General features: G+C 54.3%; 1 protein-coding gene across 2 annotated transcripts in view; it reads left to right on the forward strand.

Moving 5' to 3' along the window:
- Positions 1–17,196, forward strand: part of SPSB1 (splA/ryanodine receptor domain and SOCS box containing 1) — a 65,197-nt gene that overhangs the window by 40,889 nt on the left and 7,112 nt on the right. For both annotated transcript variants that reach the window (XM_074334093.2, XM_088790101.1), the window contains exon 2: positions 14,123–14,965. In XM_074334093.2, coding sequence (XP_074190194.1) covers positions 14,272–14,965 — 694 coding nt within the window. In that variant the 5' untranslated portion in view covers positions 14,123–14,271. The remainder of the gene's footprint in view (positions 1–14,122; positions 14,966–17,196) is intronic.

The following is a 17,196-nucleotide window of genomic DNA, read 5'->3' on the forward strand; positions in this document are numbered from 1 at the left end:
TCCAGCCACTTGGCCTTTGGTGTCCCAACATGCCACTTGTGCTCCCACCTCCGGGCATTTGCACGTCCTGTACGCTCTGCCCAGAATGCTCTTCCCCTTAAATAGTCACATGCTTTTCTCCCTCCCTGCATCCAGGTCTCCATTCATATATCACTGTATCAGAGAAGCCTTGCCTTACCACCCTCTCCCATCAGTTGTTTTGTCCTCACTAGTCGGCTTCATTGTTCTTTGACACTTTCTACTCATTCATTCAATGGTTGTTTATTGAGCACCTACTATGTTCCAGGCTCTGTTCTAGGCATTGGGGCTACCACAGTGAATATAACAGATAAAAATCTCTGCCCTTGAAATGTGTGTTAATTGTTCAAATGATTGTTAATCTGTTTCCCCTAGTAGACTGTAAGCTCCATGAGGATAACAAGTTCTACCTGCATATAGCAGGAGCCTAATAAATATTTATGGAATGAATTACAGCCCTAAGGCACCTGATGCTCATCAGGTGAATTTTTACAGACCATCTCTCAGGTTGGATCACGTCTGCAGGCGACTGACTACGCTGTCGATTTTGTGAGTTCTAACCGGTTTCCAATGAGGGGAGATGCTTTCTGGCAGTGTGGGTGGGACACCGTCCTACTTTCCTAAACACCGACCCTGTGTAGCCCACAGATTTGAGTCACCCACTTTGTTGAGGTCCTCAGGGACTAAGGAACAAAGAAGGGGTCTTGGGAGCCCATGCTAGCCCATGAGGGCCTAGCAGGCCCTTGTGGGACGGGTGAGTAAGCGATTCAGATTTATTAAGCACCTGCTATACACACATAGGCCTTGAGCATGGCCCTTCTTGGCCAGCTTTCCGTATTTTACACGAGTGAGCCTGGCCAGAAAGAGCCTGTGGGAGTTGGTGGCCCCTGGCATGAGAAACGTGGGTCTCTCCAGGTCTGTGCGTGACAGTCTTGGTGAGAACGCAGAAACAGCCCATGTGAACAGGTTTCTGTGTAACAGCAGGTGCAGTCACACTGTGCGTGAGCCCGGCCAAAGCCCCGTGCTGTGGCATCGTAGCTGGCAGGCAGGCTCCACCACTGTGGACAGAGGGAGCGAGCAGTATCTGAAGGCTGCGGTGGTTTCCTGATATCACCAAGTAGGGCCTTGGGCTGTTTACCTGCTCTGGGAAACTGCAGGACCTGGAAATTCTAGCACGTCTCTCTCTCTCCTCATCCTGCCTTGTTCCCAGAGTGGGGAGCGTGCAGGCAAGTGACCTGCCATGACATCGGTTCTTCCATGTCCTCACCTCAGACCAGTGGCGCTCGTGCGTGTTGGTCATCCCCTCCCACACCCCATTTTGGGTGCGGGCGTGGAGATGCAGACATGCATTCCTGATTTCTCCCGAGAAACGTGATCTACAGGTGCCGTCTCAAGGCAGCGGGGTTGCCAAACCACAGCTCTGCACTGTTTCTTCTGGAGGAAAGAAAAGGGGGATGGGGGTGGGGAGCAGAGAACTGGGTTGCAGCGACTCAGCTCTGGAAAGTCTATTCCCCACACATGAAAATCGTTAGCCGTGTCCCTGTGTGTGACCCTGGCTAACAGGCCTGGCGCTGCCCGCCAGGTCTCAGCAAGCAAGCTCTGTGCTTCTCTCTGCCCTGCAGCCCCTTCCCACACCCACCACCTGCCAGGTGGGTTTTAGAGAGGTGGACATTTTTCATCCATTTAGGATTTTTTATTTGTTGAGGTGAAATTCACATAATATAACATTAACCTTTTTAAAGAGTACGGGTTCAGTGGCTTTTAGTACATTCACTATGTACAACCATCTCTGTCTACTCGTAGTTCCAAAACATTTTTATCCCCCCTAAAAGAGGGAGAACCCCATTAGCAGTCACTTGCCATTTCTCCCTTCCCTGGCAATCACCAATGTACTTCCTGTCTGTGGATTTCCCTATTCTGGTTATTTCGTGTAAATGGGATCCTGCAGTATGTGACCTTTTGTATCGGGCTTCTTTCACTCAGCATAAAGTATTTGAGGATCACCCACATTGTAGCATGGGTCAGTCCTTTGTTCCTTTTTACAGCTGAGTAATATTCCATTGTATGTGTATTCCACAATTCACTTGTCCGTTCATCCACTGATGGACATTCAGGTTCATCCATTTATGTTTTTTGCAACAATAATGAAACAATGGTAAGGACATTTGAAAGAAAGGGAAACTCATTTGCTCATCACTCTGAACACAGACATTTCTCTGGGTTCCTTTTCACTGCTTTTCCTGCATGAGCCTGTATAATTTTTTTCTGGATTTTACTCTCAGGGCAGATATAGTTGTGTCCTTCGTTACACAGAGCAAACCTTTTTCCTTGCCCCAGGTGCTGCGATCCTTCCAGCTAGCACCTTTGATGGCTGGAGTACTCCACAGATATGCTGGCTGGGGAGGCCACTTCCTGCCTCCCTGCCTTGTTCCTCACATGAGCAGCTGGTGCCATGGGAACCTGGCATCCAGACCCTTCTGCTTGCCTGGAAGTTTGGCATTAATTTATTCGCTGCCTTTAGACTTGCTGAGGCCCTCCCTTGTGGAGTTGTCAGCCCAGGTGTTCAGGACTTTCCAGGTTGACAGGATCGGAGGACGAAGGCCAGCAGCACACAGGAGGAAGTTCCTGCTGGCTATTGTGGCTTCAAAAGTATGTGTAAGTCCTTTTTGCACCAACTGGCCTGTGAGGCCCCGAGATTTACCTCTCCCTTGGCATCCTGTTGAGTTCCGTGAAACCCCACACAGCGAGTGGTGATGGGGTTGCACTGGGAGACACACTGCCCAGTTCCTTTTAGAGTCCTTTCCAAGTTCATTGCCTGCAGTCCATTCCAGGCCCATTTGAGAAACCTCCAGTCCAACTAGCTACGAAGGAGCTCCCGAGCGCTGTTGGCCCACCACGGTCAATTGGAAAATCAGAAAGTCTGTTGGTGGGTACTTCAATGTTCGATTTTCTTCTACTGAAAAAGGACAGTGGGGTGGGGGTGGGGTGCTGAGGTCCGAGAGTTTGAGAGGTGGCCGTGAACTAAATGAAAAGAAACTGCTCTAGGGTCATCCTGTTACGGAGAAATTCTTAACTCCCCACACATGACCGTGTTTCATTCAAACAACCCAGATGTCCGTCTGTAAGAGAAAGTTACAAAAATTATGATAATGGAATATTGTGCAGCTACAAACACGTAAAACTGACGTCGGCGCTCATGCATTGTGACTTGGGAAAAGCAAACTGAGGAGTAGTTGGTGTCGTGGATCCTTTCCCCTAAGTGACTTTCCCGTATCTGTACTTGTATACGCACCAGATTGGAAGCAGAGGGCGTTTTCATTTATGCTTCATACATTTCTGCATTGAGATTTTTATGAACATGTATAACATTTGAAATATTTACAATCAAGATAGAACACGAAGTTTTAAACATGGTGGTTATCAATCCAAGCCTGGCAGCTCTCACTTAATGTGGATTTGTGATGCCAAATGCTGATCTGCGGTTCCTTTAAACCAGCCGTGTCCTAATTCCCTGAAGGGCTTATTAGAATGCAGACCGCTGGGCCCCACCCCAGAGTTTCTGATTCAGTAGGTCAGGGTGCGGCCCTAACAGATGACGCTGATCTGCTGGTCTGGGGACCCCACTTTGAGAACCACTCCTGTGAACGTAATTACAGGAGAGCATCCACTAGCCTGTTCCCCCTGTAAAAAGCTTATGGGACTTCTGCCCCTGCTTGGACCTAAGGGGTTGTTTAATTTGGGGTTTTGAGGTTGTGCGTCCATAGGCAGCTTGGCGGGATCTGTGGTCTCACGTGGGGCTTCCTGTCTCCCCACCCGCCTCCCCGCCTGGTGGAAGGATGCCTGCAGGTCTCACCACTCCCAAGACGCCCCTCCAAGACGGGCCGGGCTCCGTGGGCCACCCTGTGAGGCCTTAACCCAGCGCCTGCCTGGGCATTCCCTGGCTGAGTGCTCGCCTGCACTCAGATTTTTTAGGTGTCTTCTAGTGTGTTAAGCACCTAGTGTGTGTGTTTGATGCTGTGTTGAGCTCTTTAGCTACACAGCTCCATGCTAAAATCATGAACGCCGCCCTTGCCCTCCTCTGATACTCCCAGGGGTTTGAGAGCATCGCCTGGGTGTGCAGTGGGGACGAGCAGACCCGCCCTCTAACTCGCGCGTCTCTGTGAGCCGGGTCCTCCCAAGGCCTAGGTCTCTCCCTCATCTTCCTCCTGCTCCTTCTCCCTGGAGGGACATAGGGTGACCCAAGGGACCACTGTCAGAGCTGACCTTTCCCAGTTGGCACATCCCCCTGGAAGAAGCCAGAGTGTCACCTGCTCCCACTCAGACCTCCCGGCCCCAAAGCCTGGGCTGGGTCAGACTTCTGTTCCTGGGGGCCGCCCCGGTGGAGGTGAGCGGCGGGCAGGCCTCCTCTCAGGCCGGTGGGCTCTGGAGTGAGTGCTGGGCCCCCTGACAGAATCCTTGTTACCCTGTGGAGGCTCCTCTGGGTGCCCACCTCAGGGAAGGTGAGCCATACTTTCCCCAGGGCCAGAGTGAGCTCACTAGGGCCACCCAGTCCACCCGGGGGCAGGGGGGGGTGCGGCTGCAGGCTTCTGCCCCCAGCTAGGTAGGGGCCAGGAAGGACCAGAGTCCCCGAGCCTTTCCCCGTGGCTCCCATGGGCTCTCCCCCATGGAGGTGGCCGTGGCTCTGCTCTCTACCCTGCCCCCTCCCCGCCCCCTCTGTGGATCGTCCCAGCTCCTACACGGATCAGCAGGTCCCAGCTTGATGGACGCCCAACCCCAGGCTGGGCGATGCTGGGGGTCCCCAATCTGCCACTGTCTTGGTACGCTTTCGGGAAGGTCACTGTGTGTCATTGTGTGTCACTGAGGTTCCTCCAAGAACAGGGCTTTTCTGAACCGAGCACACGTCGTCGTTGTCACAACCTTGACGAGGCTGCAGCCGTGACTCTTTATTTTAATTTTCAGTCTCTGTATGAATGTAATGCTGATTTCCCAGGGTCAGGGCTCAACTGATTCGAGCCCTTTCTGAAAGTGCCATGAGTAATCTGGGTCCTTCCGTAGGTGTTTATGGCAGGTGCATTTTTGGTCTTTTGAGGTCAGAGGCTAGAGCTCTGGACCGTGTGGGATTTTCTCTCCAAAATCACTTGTCAGAACTTTCCAGAAGGGTCCAATACTTTTTGTAGAGTCTAGGGGCAGAGACTTTCATATCCCTGCTTGAGCAAGAATGCAGCTTTCCTGGGCTTTCTTTCCCAGGCATCTCTCCTCAAGTGAGCAGGTGGAATGGGGTGGGGGATTGTGACCACGTGGCCCTCGCCCTGCTGTTGGTGGCTCCTTTGCCAGGAGCTCCATGGCCGGGCTTGCATGGAGTACACCCTGAGCACTCCCACACCCAAGCATGTTGTGGAGTCCTGGCTCACAGGAGCACGAAACCCTAATTAGCAGGCAGAGCCGGGCAGCCGCTCAGCCAGCTGCAGAGGTCACGTTTTGCTGTAATACCAGATTGCTGGGGGCATGCTTCTCTTGCAAAATCCTGGGCTGCAACCACCGATATGTGATGTGTGAGGCGGGGAGGGGGAGGGAGGGAGCTTATTTGATCTTCAGGTGAAAGGAGGCTTTATAAATAGGTCACCTGGTTCCACATCCTGAATTTCATTCTTTCCCGTCTTGGGTCAAAACAATGGTTTACTGTTCTGGGGTCAGTAGGACGCACTGAGGGGGACCGAGCTGAAAGGAGGTGAGTGTGTGTCTGCTGCTCTCTGGTGGCCTCATCTGTGTGTCCCCTACCCCCACCTCTATTCCATCCATTTGTCACCCATCACCTTGGATGTGTCTCCAACCCAGCACACTGCTCCTTCAATGAACTTTCTCTTAAACAACAAAACAAAAGGGTAATTTTTAGTATGGATGGGGCTCCAAGGGGAATTGATTGAGAAGTGCTTTTTTGGAAGGCGGAACTGCAGAGCTGTGGCTTTAATCCGCGGGACAGCATGGACTGCCACGCAGGTGCTGAGCCTGCTGTCCCATCTGAGCCCAGGGTTAACATTCTTGCCCCTCTCGGGTCACTGCCGTCATCCCAGGTCCTCCTTCCTTGCAGGCCCTTGCAGACTGCCGTACAGCTGTGGCTGGGTTTCGGGTTTCCCCACAGAACACTTGTTCATTTCTTGTTTGGGGCCAGTGGAGACAGCTCCCCCAATCCTACCGGGCAAATTAAAATTTGTGATTTAGAAACAGTGTAATCGGAAGTCTTAGGATAAATTACTATAAAAATAATGTCCCTCTTTGGGATGGCCCCAGAACTCCAGCTGGAAATATTGTCCTTTACATGGCCCCCTGTCGACTCTGGATTCTCGATGTGTATCTTGGCGGGTAAATTAAACACATATCCTGTGCCTGCTTAAAAGAAGTGACATGTGTGGAGAGCCTTGAGGAATTGCTTTGGGGACAACTTATTCTTGTGAGTGTAGTATGTTACACCAATATTTTTCAGCCTTTTATTCTTTTTCGTGTACTTAAAAATAATTTTCATTACAAAAGTAATACATGCATTTTTTTAAAAAGTTTCAATTCAAAATGTGTTGAAAGTGAACAGCCGTTCTTCCCACCCCGCCTTCCAGGATTAACCATTGTGAAAGGTTTGGTGGTTTATTCTTCTTAGACCTCTCCCTCATGCCTGCAAACAGATAAATGTGCACAGATAGAATCTTTGTAAATTCCATTCTTACAGAAGTGGAATCATACTGTGTGTATTGTTCTCCAATTTGCTTTTTAAAATGTAACAGCATCATGTTACCCTTTATGTTAAGTCAGTACATCTGAGTGGCTGCCTCCTCTGGCTGGAGTTTATGGTTCAGGGAGTGTCTTTGTCCACGTGTCCCTGTGCAAGGCTATAGGGTTTCCTAGACCCCGGAAGAATGGCCAGTGGGCAGTCGCTGGTGTGTTACACCTGGATGGCACCTGCACACTGAGAAGCATGTCCCAATTTGGGGGTCTGTTTGTGGGTCTCGGACACACATCCACACCTGTACATGAGTGGCCTTCTCCCCAATCCTCTCATTTCTCTCAGCCCTTTTTAACCCTATGTGTCCCACATCGCTTGTCCCCTCTCCCTGATTGTGCTGTGCCAGCACTTTGCTCCGTGCCTTGTGTCGGTGAAAAGAGTGGGTGTATCCAGCAGGCATTCTCCACCCACATGTGCCCCGAAGACACGGCTAGGGGTGTGCCCATGCCCTCCCCATTCAGAGAGAATCGCCACCTGAGATCATTAAAGGCCTGGTGCAGGTCTCGGACCCTCACGCAGTGAGCTCGGGGATGCTCTGACACCGCCCACCGTCTAGGGATCAACATCCAGTTCTGGGCTCCCTTCCCTGTGCAGCCCCCCATTCCGTCCCTGGCTGCCTCTTTACCTGAGGGTGCAGAGGAGCCCACTGGAGGAAACTGAGAAACTACAGGGAAGTTGGTTTGTGAGGTTCTGCTCTTCCCTCCTACGAAGAGCTGTGACCCCAGCAAACCCTCTTGAAGCAGACCTTTGTGATGGAAGCATTGATCCCCAGGCCCCGGGCTGAGACCACCTTCGCTGGCTATCTGCGTCAGCAGTGGGAGGAGGAGGAGGCTTTGGGACACTCGTCCACTTAGAGCCCCAGGGCCCACCTGGAATCCCACACAGATAGGCGGTTCTGGTGGGGGCGGGGACGCTGGGTGGGAGGCTTTTGCCCAGTAGAGGGTCCGAGAGGCATCCCCTTTTGCAGTGAACCATGTACTGCGAGGTGATGTGTGTGTGGCATTAGTGTGATGGGGCTTCTCAGTAGGATGAAAGGGGTCCAACCATAGGGCTTAGTGGAATCTGTCCTGATAGTAGACGTCCGTTCCCATCTGTCCCAGGGCTTTTGATCTCATCTACTCTATTGTAAGTAAATGCAAAATCTCAAAGACTTGCCAAGCTTCTGGTGTGTGTGTGTGTGTGTGTGTGTGTGTACACACCCGTGCACACACTCATGTCCTTCTGTGTCCGTCTTCAAGGTAAGATGAGTCAGTGTACAGGGCCAGTGAGCGGCATAGGTGCCCCTGCGTGTGGCTGTGATTCCTGCCTCCTGTCCACTGTGTGGTTCTCTCCACCGCCCAACCCAGCCCTGTGGTGCGTGAGACGGGGTATGCGACCATGTGTTTGGCTTTGATATTGGGGTCAGGTCCTCTTCTCTTTGTCCCCATGGCGTGCTGGGGCCAGTGCTTTGCCAGGCGGGGACAGGGTGTGAGCAGGAGTGGGGACCTGGCCGAGCTGTGAGCAGAGGAACAGAAGGAAGTGGAGCGTGAAGGGTGAGGCTTTAGAAGCACCCTCAGTCTCAGTGTCCCCACCACAACTGCTCATCGACCTGGGTCAGGGAGCAGTCGTACGGTCACGTGGTGGTGGCGGTTTGCCTGCCATTCGAGGGGAGGAGGCTGTCCACGTGGCGGTTTCGGGGTGGCTTTCACCGCACACACTGGCTCTGACACAGGTTCTAGAACCTAGACCCCAACTAAGACGCAGTTCTGTTGTGACGCACACGCTCAGCGGTTGTGGACAGAATGTCCCTTCTCATGTCCGCCTCCCAACCTTCCCTTTGACAGCCATTTTTTTCCTTTGACTCTTTTTAATCTGATTTTACCTGTAGAAAAATGGTGCTAGGAGCGCCCGCCCCAGAACAACGGCCGTCTCCCGTCAGAAGAATAGTCCTGCAGTCAGGGCTCCTTTGAACATATTAAGCACATGTGTGTGTGTGGGGGGGGGGTGCACGTACATATTCATAGGTACACATGGGTTCTTACTCCTGGTTGAAATTCTCGTCCTGGTGCATTTGCGCATGTTGACGAGGGTAGCACCGCACCCTCCAAGGATGTGAATCCCCCGCCCCCATCCCGGGAGCCCTGGGCCTGGCTCCCGCTGGCCTTCTCCCTCTCACCCCTTCTCCAGGCGTGACATTGGTCTTGGGCAAGGACGAGGTGCTGGACAACCTGCCCTGCAGCCCCAAAGACTGAGGACAGTGGGAACCATATGTTATTTGGGTGATCAGAGGTGGGTGGCGCAGGAGGGGTACAGAGCAGGTGTTTGTCTGTCTTGAGGGTTGACCTGAGACAGCCATGAGGAGGGACGGGCAGATACAGTCTTGGGGACACCGTGCTAAAGTGCAAATGTGCTTTTTGGGAATGAGAACTCCGCTGAGGGAATGAAGGCAGCCATCGGCCAGGGCACTGTCTGGACTTGTACGCTCTGTCCCGCGCATGAGCCTGGATGCTGCAGCTGCCGGTGCCGGAGGGTGTGTGCACGTGTGTGCACATGTGTGTGTGTGCCTCGCTGCGTGTGGCTGGTGGGTAGTGGTGGCAGCAGCAGGCCCAGCTCTGTCACCAGCTGTCACTAGCTCTGTTCCAGCCCTGCAGGGCAATACTAGGACACACCCTTCACACCCTCTGTGGCTTTGCTTCTTCTCATGGGGGCAAGGGCTGGGTCCTCTGACTTGGTGGAGACTCACCAAGAACTTGCTGAGCCGTCCCTTGCCCTGACTCTCTTGTGGTAGCTCTGGGCCCTGCGAGGCCTGGGCATCTGCATTTGCCTCTCAGAACAGCAGGAAAGGAGGCTGGTCCCAGAGCCAGGGCCTGTACTGCTTCTGTCATTTCGTACCTGAAGTGTGGTGCCCACTGGGAACGCCCTCCTTGGCCCAGTGTTAATAGGAGTAGCATAGACCAAACCAGTATCTCTGTCACTCATCTCCCGTGGGTAACGCGACCCCCTCCAGACACCTGCCTCCTAGCTCCATGTCAAGGTGTTTTGGCGATAGTGTCAGCAGTTTTGCATAGTTTTAGAACAGGGGTCAGCAAACTATGGTTTCTAGAGCAAATCTGGCCCACTGTTTTTGTAAATAAAGTTTTATTGGAACATAGCCACGTCTATTTGTTTACATATTGTCTGGAAAGCCTAGAATAGTTACTGTCTGACCCCTTACAGGACAAGTTTCCAACCCCTGGCTTAGAAGGGACCTTAAACTTGATCTGTTCTGGCTCGACAGTCCAAGCACGTGGATTTTGGCCCAAAGACAGCGTCCATCTGCAGGACCAGGTGCAGTGACCAGGAAGACAGCTAACAATGATCTTTGTTCAGTATATGGAGCACGGTCTAGAAAATAAAAGCAAAAACAAAAGTGAAAATGCCAGTTGTACCAGGTCCTCTCAGGAACACTGTCTGAGTTGAGTCGTAGGTAAATGTGGGACGCCCATCTTATAGAGGAACAAGCAGAAGCTTGGAAAGCTAAGGGCTGGTCCTAGGGAGGGCCAGCATTTTGGTGCATGGGTTTCCCCCCCAGGATTGGAAGCCCCAGGAGCAGGGCTGGCGGACGAGAGTAGGCTGGAGATGAGCCCAGAGGAAGTGCCCTGCCAGGCAGCAGTCCCCAAGAAGGGGCTAGTGGGACTCCTGGGTACTACATAGAAGGGCTGATCACATTCAAAACTAGAGGGCAGGAGGGGGGCAGCTGGATGGTTTTGGTGACCCTGCACAGCAGGGAGGTGGCTAGGCGTGGACAGCAGGAAGGTGACGAGAAGGAAGTGTTGGCCTTAACCACGGCCTTGGCACAGGGTGGAGACCAGAAGGTGACAGGTGAGTCAGGAGAGGCCCTACGGTTGCCATGGCAACTGACCACCTAGGAGGTGATTTAGATGGCAGGGTGGCCCCGAAATAGCAGAGTGGGTAGCCCATGTCCCCTGGCTAGGCCCTGGGGTGCCCTTGTGAAGTCACCCTGTGATGCTGCAGACACCTTTACCTGCCCTCTCTCCACTCAAGGTCATGTGGTCCAGGTGCCCGAAGGGGCCCTCCCTCTCAGGTAGGTCCCAACATGGGGCCCAGTAGGGTAGGAGCTTAGCACAAGGGCCATTTACGTGGACTTGCTTGGCAACCGGACTCGGAGGCAGTGGAGTCTCAGAATGGGAAGAGCTTGTGGAGCTGGTCTGGACAAACAGATGGCCCACCCCGTGCGGTTACGCTCTTTTGTGATCACCCGTTCCGAGGCTGGACTGACCTTGCGGCCATGAGAGATCCCTTCCCACCTCTGTCATCTGCTTTCCTACTGCAGCCATCACAGCATTCCCTCTTCAGCAGAGATGATGTGCAGGGAGGGCCCTTAGTCTAACTCAGGGGTTGGTCGACTATAGCCCTGCCTGTTCTTGTCAGTAAAGTTTTATTGGAACTCAACCCTGCTCATTTATTTATGCACTGCATGTGGCTGCTTTTGAGCTTCAAGGCAGAGCTGAGTAGGTGCACGGAGACTGGCCAGTCCACAGTCCACAACATTTACTGTCTGGCCCTTTATGGAAAAAGCCTGCTGATGCCCGGTCAAGCTCAAGTAGGAGGTGTATGTGTCCAGGCCCAGGTTTGCTGGCCTGAGAGCGCCCTCCCTCCCTCCCTTTCTCACCCCCACCCCGTCGCCCCTTCCCCTTGGTCCACCTTGGACTTGCCCACTCCTCCCCCCGCCCCATCCTCCCTGTTACGGTCCTTCCTCATGTACCCATTTCTCTCCAAGTATTTTCAGTTACTGTGTTGGGAGGACTTCTCCCCACCGCCTTCCTGTCCCACCGTCCTCCTCCCCAGCTCTCCACCCCGGCCCCGCCTCCTCCTCACTTTTCTCACCTGTTCCCATGGGTCTGGTCGGGGTGCGTGGGGTCTTCCATGCCTTGAGATTCTGGGAGAGAGTCCTTCTTGCTCTGACAGTAGAGCCAACAAAAGGGCAGTGGCAGCTTTGTTCCTAGAAGCAGTAAAATGAACTCTCTTAGGAAGTTAATTTACTCCTCATCCTCCCAGAGAGCTGACCTGTGTCCCCACTGGGTCTTATACAGAGAGGTCGCTGGGCACCAGCCAGAAGGAGGTGTCCAGACAGAGATGGGTATGAATGCTTCTGACTCTGAGAACTGCCTCGGACCAGCCTTCCCCCAGCTCAGAAATATGCTCAAATGGAGGTTGGGGAGGCAGGAAAGAGGGGGGTCAGGGACGGCTGCAGCCAGGCAGGCCAGTCTCTGCCATTACCAGGTCCACGTCTTCACACCGACAATCAGGCTCTCCCTGCCCTCGCGTGGCCTGGCAAGCAGCCACCAAAGTCATGGGGTGCCCCCTCAGCATGGCCATGGGGGAGTCCTGGATGCGTTCGTGGCTTTCGGGAGTCGATGGGACTGAAAGCTTGAATTTGGGGTTGTCCTGGGCAATCCAGGATGTGGGGGTCACGATATCCCCAGAACTTACTTTCCTGACCCAGAGCAGTCCCTTCTTGCAGAGGGACACTTCAGCTCTGTACCGGCTTTGCGAACATTTGACACAAGGGGTCCTAGCCTGTCTTTGAAGAAAGGACTGCCTCAGAGAGTGAGGGAGCCTCCATTCCACACCAGAAAGGGGAGGGCGAGAAGCATGACCTGCCCACTGAGATAAGGGAATCTGAGGCCAAGTGTTCCCCCATGAGAACATTCGTTCTGCCCAGAGCCAGCCTCCAGGAGGCCTAAAGATAGCGTCTCATGGGGTGTCTTCCTAGGAGAAGGAGACTGCTGCAGGCCAGCTAGAAAACCCGAGGGACACAGCCCCGCTGCACATTCCACCCCCGTCCTGGCCCTTCTGGGCCCGGGGCTCCCCCCAGGCAGGACAGTGGTCCCAGGTTCCCAGATTTCCCTGCAGCCGGGCACTGCCCTCATCTCCCAGCAGGTGCTCTGTCTTCACTTCCATGTGGGAAAGCAATATGCCAATTGCAGAGGGGACCCTGCAGCCCCCACCCCAGGCGCCTTTGTATTCTCTTTGTCTCCTTAGAACAAGTGACCCGGTGATGCATTTCCCAGCAGCCAGACGCCAATGGCCTCTCCTCCAGACCCCCTGCAGACTCATTTAGTTATGTTCATTTAGCCAGTAGCCTGCCTTCCCCCTTGTCTGGTTGGTCCTAGGACCCCGGCCGGCGCCCACACCGGGCAGCCAGGAATCCCTTCTGTGGGCTGAGGAGTGAGGCTCAGGAAACCAAAACGGCCTGTTCTTTTCCCTTGTCCACGGTGGGCCCCGAGGACAGGAATGGCAGGGGTGGTGAAAATCCCGTCAGCCCCATATTTCAGCCCCATCCTCCTTGGATATAACCCTCTTGGCACTGCCGATGGAGGTCATGGTACAGATGCAATGAGACCTCTCCACCCCATGGCCTCATCCTCCCTTATAGGAGCCAAGAGATGGTGAAGCCAGAGTAGGAATGAGGTGTCTTGGAGTCAGACTTCGTCCCTAGATGGGCTGCTGGAACTCGAGGAGCCGAACGTTGGCTTCTGTTTAAAGGAAAAAGTGGTGGTCGTCCAACTGTTGGTCCAGAACTACCTGGGGGTGGGGGGTGGGGTGAGAGTCTCTGTGCCCCCCTGACCCGAGCCCAGCCCAGGGGCCTTGAGAAGAATGTTGATGGCTATGCCAATCCAGGCAGGTTTGGGACATGGGACGTGCTGGGGAGCTTGCTGCCGTCCGTCTCAGGGACCACAGAGCCAAGAGCCCCTGAGGCCTTCTGACCAAACGCACTTGCAGACCTCAAGTTCAGCTTGCTGTCTACCCTGGGTTCCCTTCCCTGGCGTGAACCAGAGGTGGCCTATCTGGAACGGAGGAGAGGGGGAGCTGGAGTGGGCACCTCGGACAGCTTCTGCTGCCTGCCGGGGCATCCCCTTCTTTCCAAGCAGCCGGCATGGGAAGTAAGCCCCCTCTTGCTTTGACCAAGAAAGCTGCCCACTGCATGGGCTGATTTCAAGATCTGTGCCAACTTGGCCTTCTGCCCCGAGGAACCGTGATTAGGTATTTGGTACACCCAACAGAGTGAAGCAGAACGCCGGCCCCCAAGCCCACCTCTCCACGTGGAGTGCCGGGTGGGCGGTCTGTTTCCTTTGTGACAACATAGCCACGAGGACAGAGCCGGGTTTCCTTCTGTGCCAAGTCTCCGGCCTGCCCCGTATCAGGTGCAATGGGAGCCCAGAAGCCAGGCTGCTGGGTCGTGTCTGGGGTCGGCCTGTTTCTGCACCCCCCTGTGCTCCTAGCTAACTTTCTCCCCTTCTCCCTGCACCCCTGCTCACCCAGCTTCCTGTTTTTCTTTCCATCCATTAGGCAGCGCTGACCACTCCACCACTTGCAGAGGTCGCCTAGCTGCCTTCCTTCAGAGTTCCGTCTGGGCCTGAGCGGCAAACTGGAGCAGCGGCCCTGCGATTGATGCGTTTGCCTTGGGAGTTGGTGCCAAGGTGAAACGGAAGGCGAACATGGGTCAGAAGGTCACCGGAGGGATCAAAACTGTAGACATGAGGGACCCCACGTACCGGCCCTTGAAGCAGGAGCTGCAGGGCCTGGACTACTGCAAGCCCACCCGCCTGGACCTGCTGCTGGACATGCCCCCTGTGTCCTACGACGTCCAGCTGCTGCACTCGTGGAACAACAACGACCGCTCGCTCAACGTCTTCGTGAAGGAGGATGACAGGCTGATCTTTCACCGGCATCCGGTGGCCCAGAGCACGGACGCCATCAGGGGCAAAATCGGATACACGCGGGGGCTGCACGTGTGGCAGATCACGTGGGCCATGAGGCAGCGGGGCACACATGCCGTGGTGGGGGTGGCGACAGCCGACGCCCCCCTGCATTCCGTCGGGTATACAACCCTCGTGGGGAATAACCATGAGTCCTGGGGCTGGGACTTGGGGCGTAACCGGCTCTACCACGACGGCAAAAACCAACCCAGCAAAACGTACCCGGCCTTTCTGGAGCCGGACGAGACGTTCATTGTCCCCGACTCCTTCCTGGTGGCCCTGGACATGGACGACGGGACCCTGAGCTTCATTGTGGATGGACAGTACATGGGAGTGGCTTTTCGGGGACTCAAGGGCAAAAAGCTGTACCCTGTCGTGAGTGCTGTCTGGGGCCACTGTGAGATCCGCATGCGCTACTTGAACGGACTCGACCGTAAGTGTCCTCTGCGCTGTCCGACGTGGCACTGTCCCCAGACTCCCTGTGTCCCTGGGGTCCTGGCTGGGCCTGGCCAGAGGCTTACCCAGCCATTGGAATTAAAATGTCTTTGAGTGGACACCCCGGTGTATTCAGATCCTCAGAGGCAATGCTTGCCTGCCTCTGGTTAAGTGAAGAATTCTAGCTGGAGTCTGGCAGGTCACCTGGCAGCACCTCATGGGTGAATGAACGAGTGGATGGATGGATAGATGGGTGGGGGTGGGGAGTGGGGGGGTGAGTGAATGAATGCATGAATGAATGAATGAATTGATGGCCTTTGATAGATGTGGTTTGTTTCTGGTTGACCTGCCTTTCCTTTTGATCTGCAGTTGCCCAAAGTCTAGCTTAGTAGCCAGCGTATTATTGAGCTGGGGTCTGCGGCCTTGTGGGTACTAGGTCCTCTCACATAATTGAAAGCCAATGGTTTCTCTCTCTCATTAGACCAGTTTAGGGCTTTTCTCTCTTGGTGCTGGAGGCTTCTGCATGGGCTCCTTTGGGGCACAGTTTCCCAAGAGGGGCTTGATCAGTCGTGATGTCAGGAGACCTTTGGAGAGAACGTGGGTTATAAACAGGCTGAGTCAGCAGCAGTTTCCACCTGTCCCTTTGTGAAAACAAGTGGCCTTTCTCAGACCATATGTGAAAATAACCTATGTGATGGCACTGTCCTGGTTTGGGAGGTGGAGGGCTTTGTGGCTGCCTGGCTGCGAGCCCATGGTGGCAGGATGTCGTGGGGGTCTGGGACTGGCCACCCCATGCTTGACCCTCACTCTTTCCTGGGTCCTTTCTACCATCTGCACATTCCACCATGAGAAAGTGGTGGGCCAGAAAGCTTTGTTCACCCATGTGCTAACCATCTTTGTGGGGCAGGTTTGACCTGGTACCCCAAGATCTAACCCCTGGCCCCCGAAGGTCAGACGGGGGGTGAGGCCCCTGCCAGGGGTCAGGAGCACAGATGCTTACTCGGACCTTGCAGTCTCCAAACCTTCGGGTTCGAGGGGAGCGGGGAATGCGCTTGGGAGTGGGTTGTTGAGAATTGCTCTGTGAGTGGACCCTGGGTAGAGGCTGGAAATACCCGTAGCCTGCGCCCACCTTGGACATTCTTGGTCAGTGATGAAGACTCCCCTCTCTCCACACCAGAGTCATATGCCAGACGTTGCTTCTCGCCTTCCCCAGTCCTGGTCAGACAAGAGTGGGCCCTGCTCTGCACAGCATTGACTTTGGAATATCCAGATGGGAAAACCCAAGAGGGTGGTACAGTGTCCTCAGCCCCCTGCACAGGTGGAGAGTAGGCTGAGGTGCCATATGTTAGGACCTCCACCCTCAGCCTGCTTCCTGACGTGTCAGTTCTATGCTAAGAGCATCTCATGTCCTGGAAGGGTCGTTCTGGCTGCTATACAGAAATGGACAGGAGGGGAAGAGGGACCACCAGGGAGGAGCTATGCCAGCTGTCTAGGGCAGAGGTGATGCGGGCGAGGGCCAGGGTGGGGAAGTGAAATTTGAAATGCTCACTCAACACACCAGATGGCTCTGCAAGTCTGGAGACAGGGTCTGGGACAGTGGTCAGAGGGGACTCCCCCTCAGCTGGATGGTGTTTAGAGCCATGACCCCTGGGTGAGGTCACCTATGGAGCGAGGGGTCAGTGGACTGAGGCCGAGCCCTGGGGCGTATCAGTGTTTAGAGGTTGGGTGCAGAGTGGCCATGGAGCTGGAGGGGAGAGTGGTGTCCTGGACACCAAGCAAAGAAAGCACTTCAAGAAGGACAAAGCGATGCCAGGTGGAGTACGTTGATGGCTGAGAATCGTCCATCAGCTTTGGCAATGAGGTGATCACTGGTGACCTTGACGACAGTCATCTGGGTGGGTGGGGTCAAAAGTCTGACGGAGTAGCTGGTTTAGAGAGAAGCAGGAAGGGTGGTGTGTTAGTTTCCTGGGGCTGCTGGAACAAATAACCACCAGCTGGGCGGCTCGAAACAACAGAAATGTATTCTCCCACAGTGCTGGAGGCCGGAAGTCCAAAATCAGGGTGTCGGCAGGGTCGTTTCCTTCTGAGGGCTCCAAGGAGAATCCGTCCCAGGCCTCCTCCTGGCTTCTGCTGGTTGCCAGCCATCCTTGGCTTGTATATGCATCCCTCATTCTCTGCCTCCATCATCACATGGCTTTCTGTGTCTCTCCTCTTCTTATAAGGACACCA

Source organism: Rhinolophus sinicus, chromosome 14 (genome assembly GCF_057876585.1).
Source record: "Rhinolophus sinicus isolate RSI-liver-muscle chromosome 14, RSI-T2T, whole genome shotgun sequence".
Taxonomy (NCBI): Eukaryota; Metazoa; Chordata; class Mammalia; order Chiroptera; family Rhinolophidae; genus Rhinolophus; species Rhinolophus sinicus.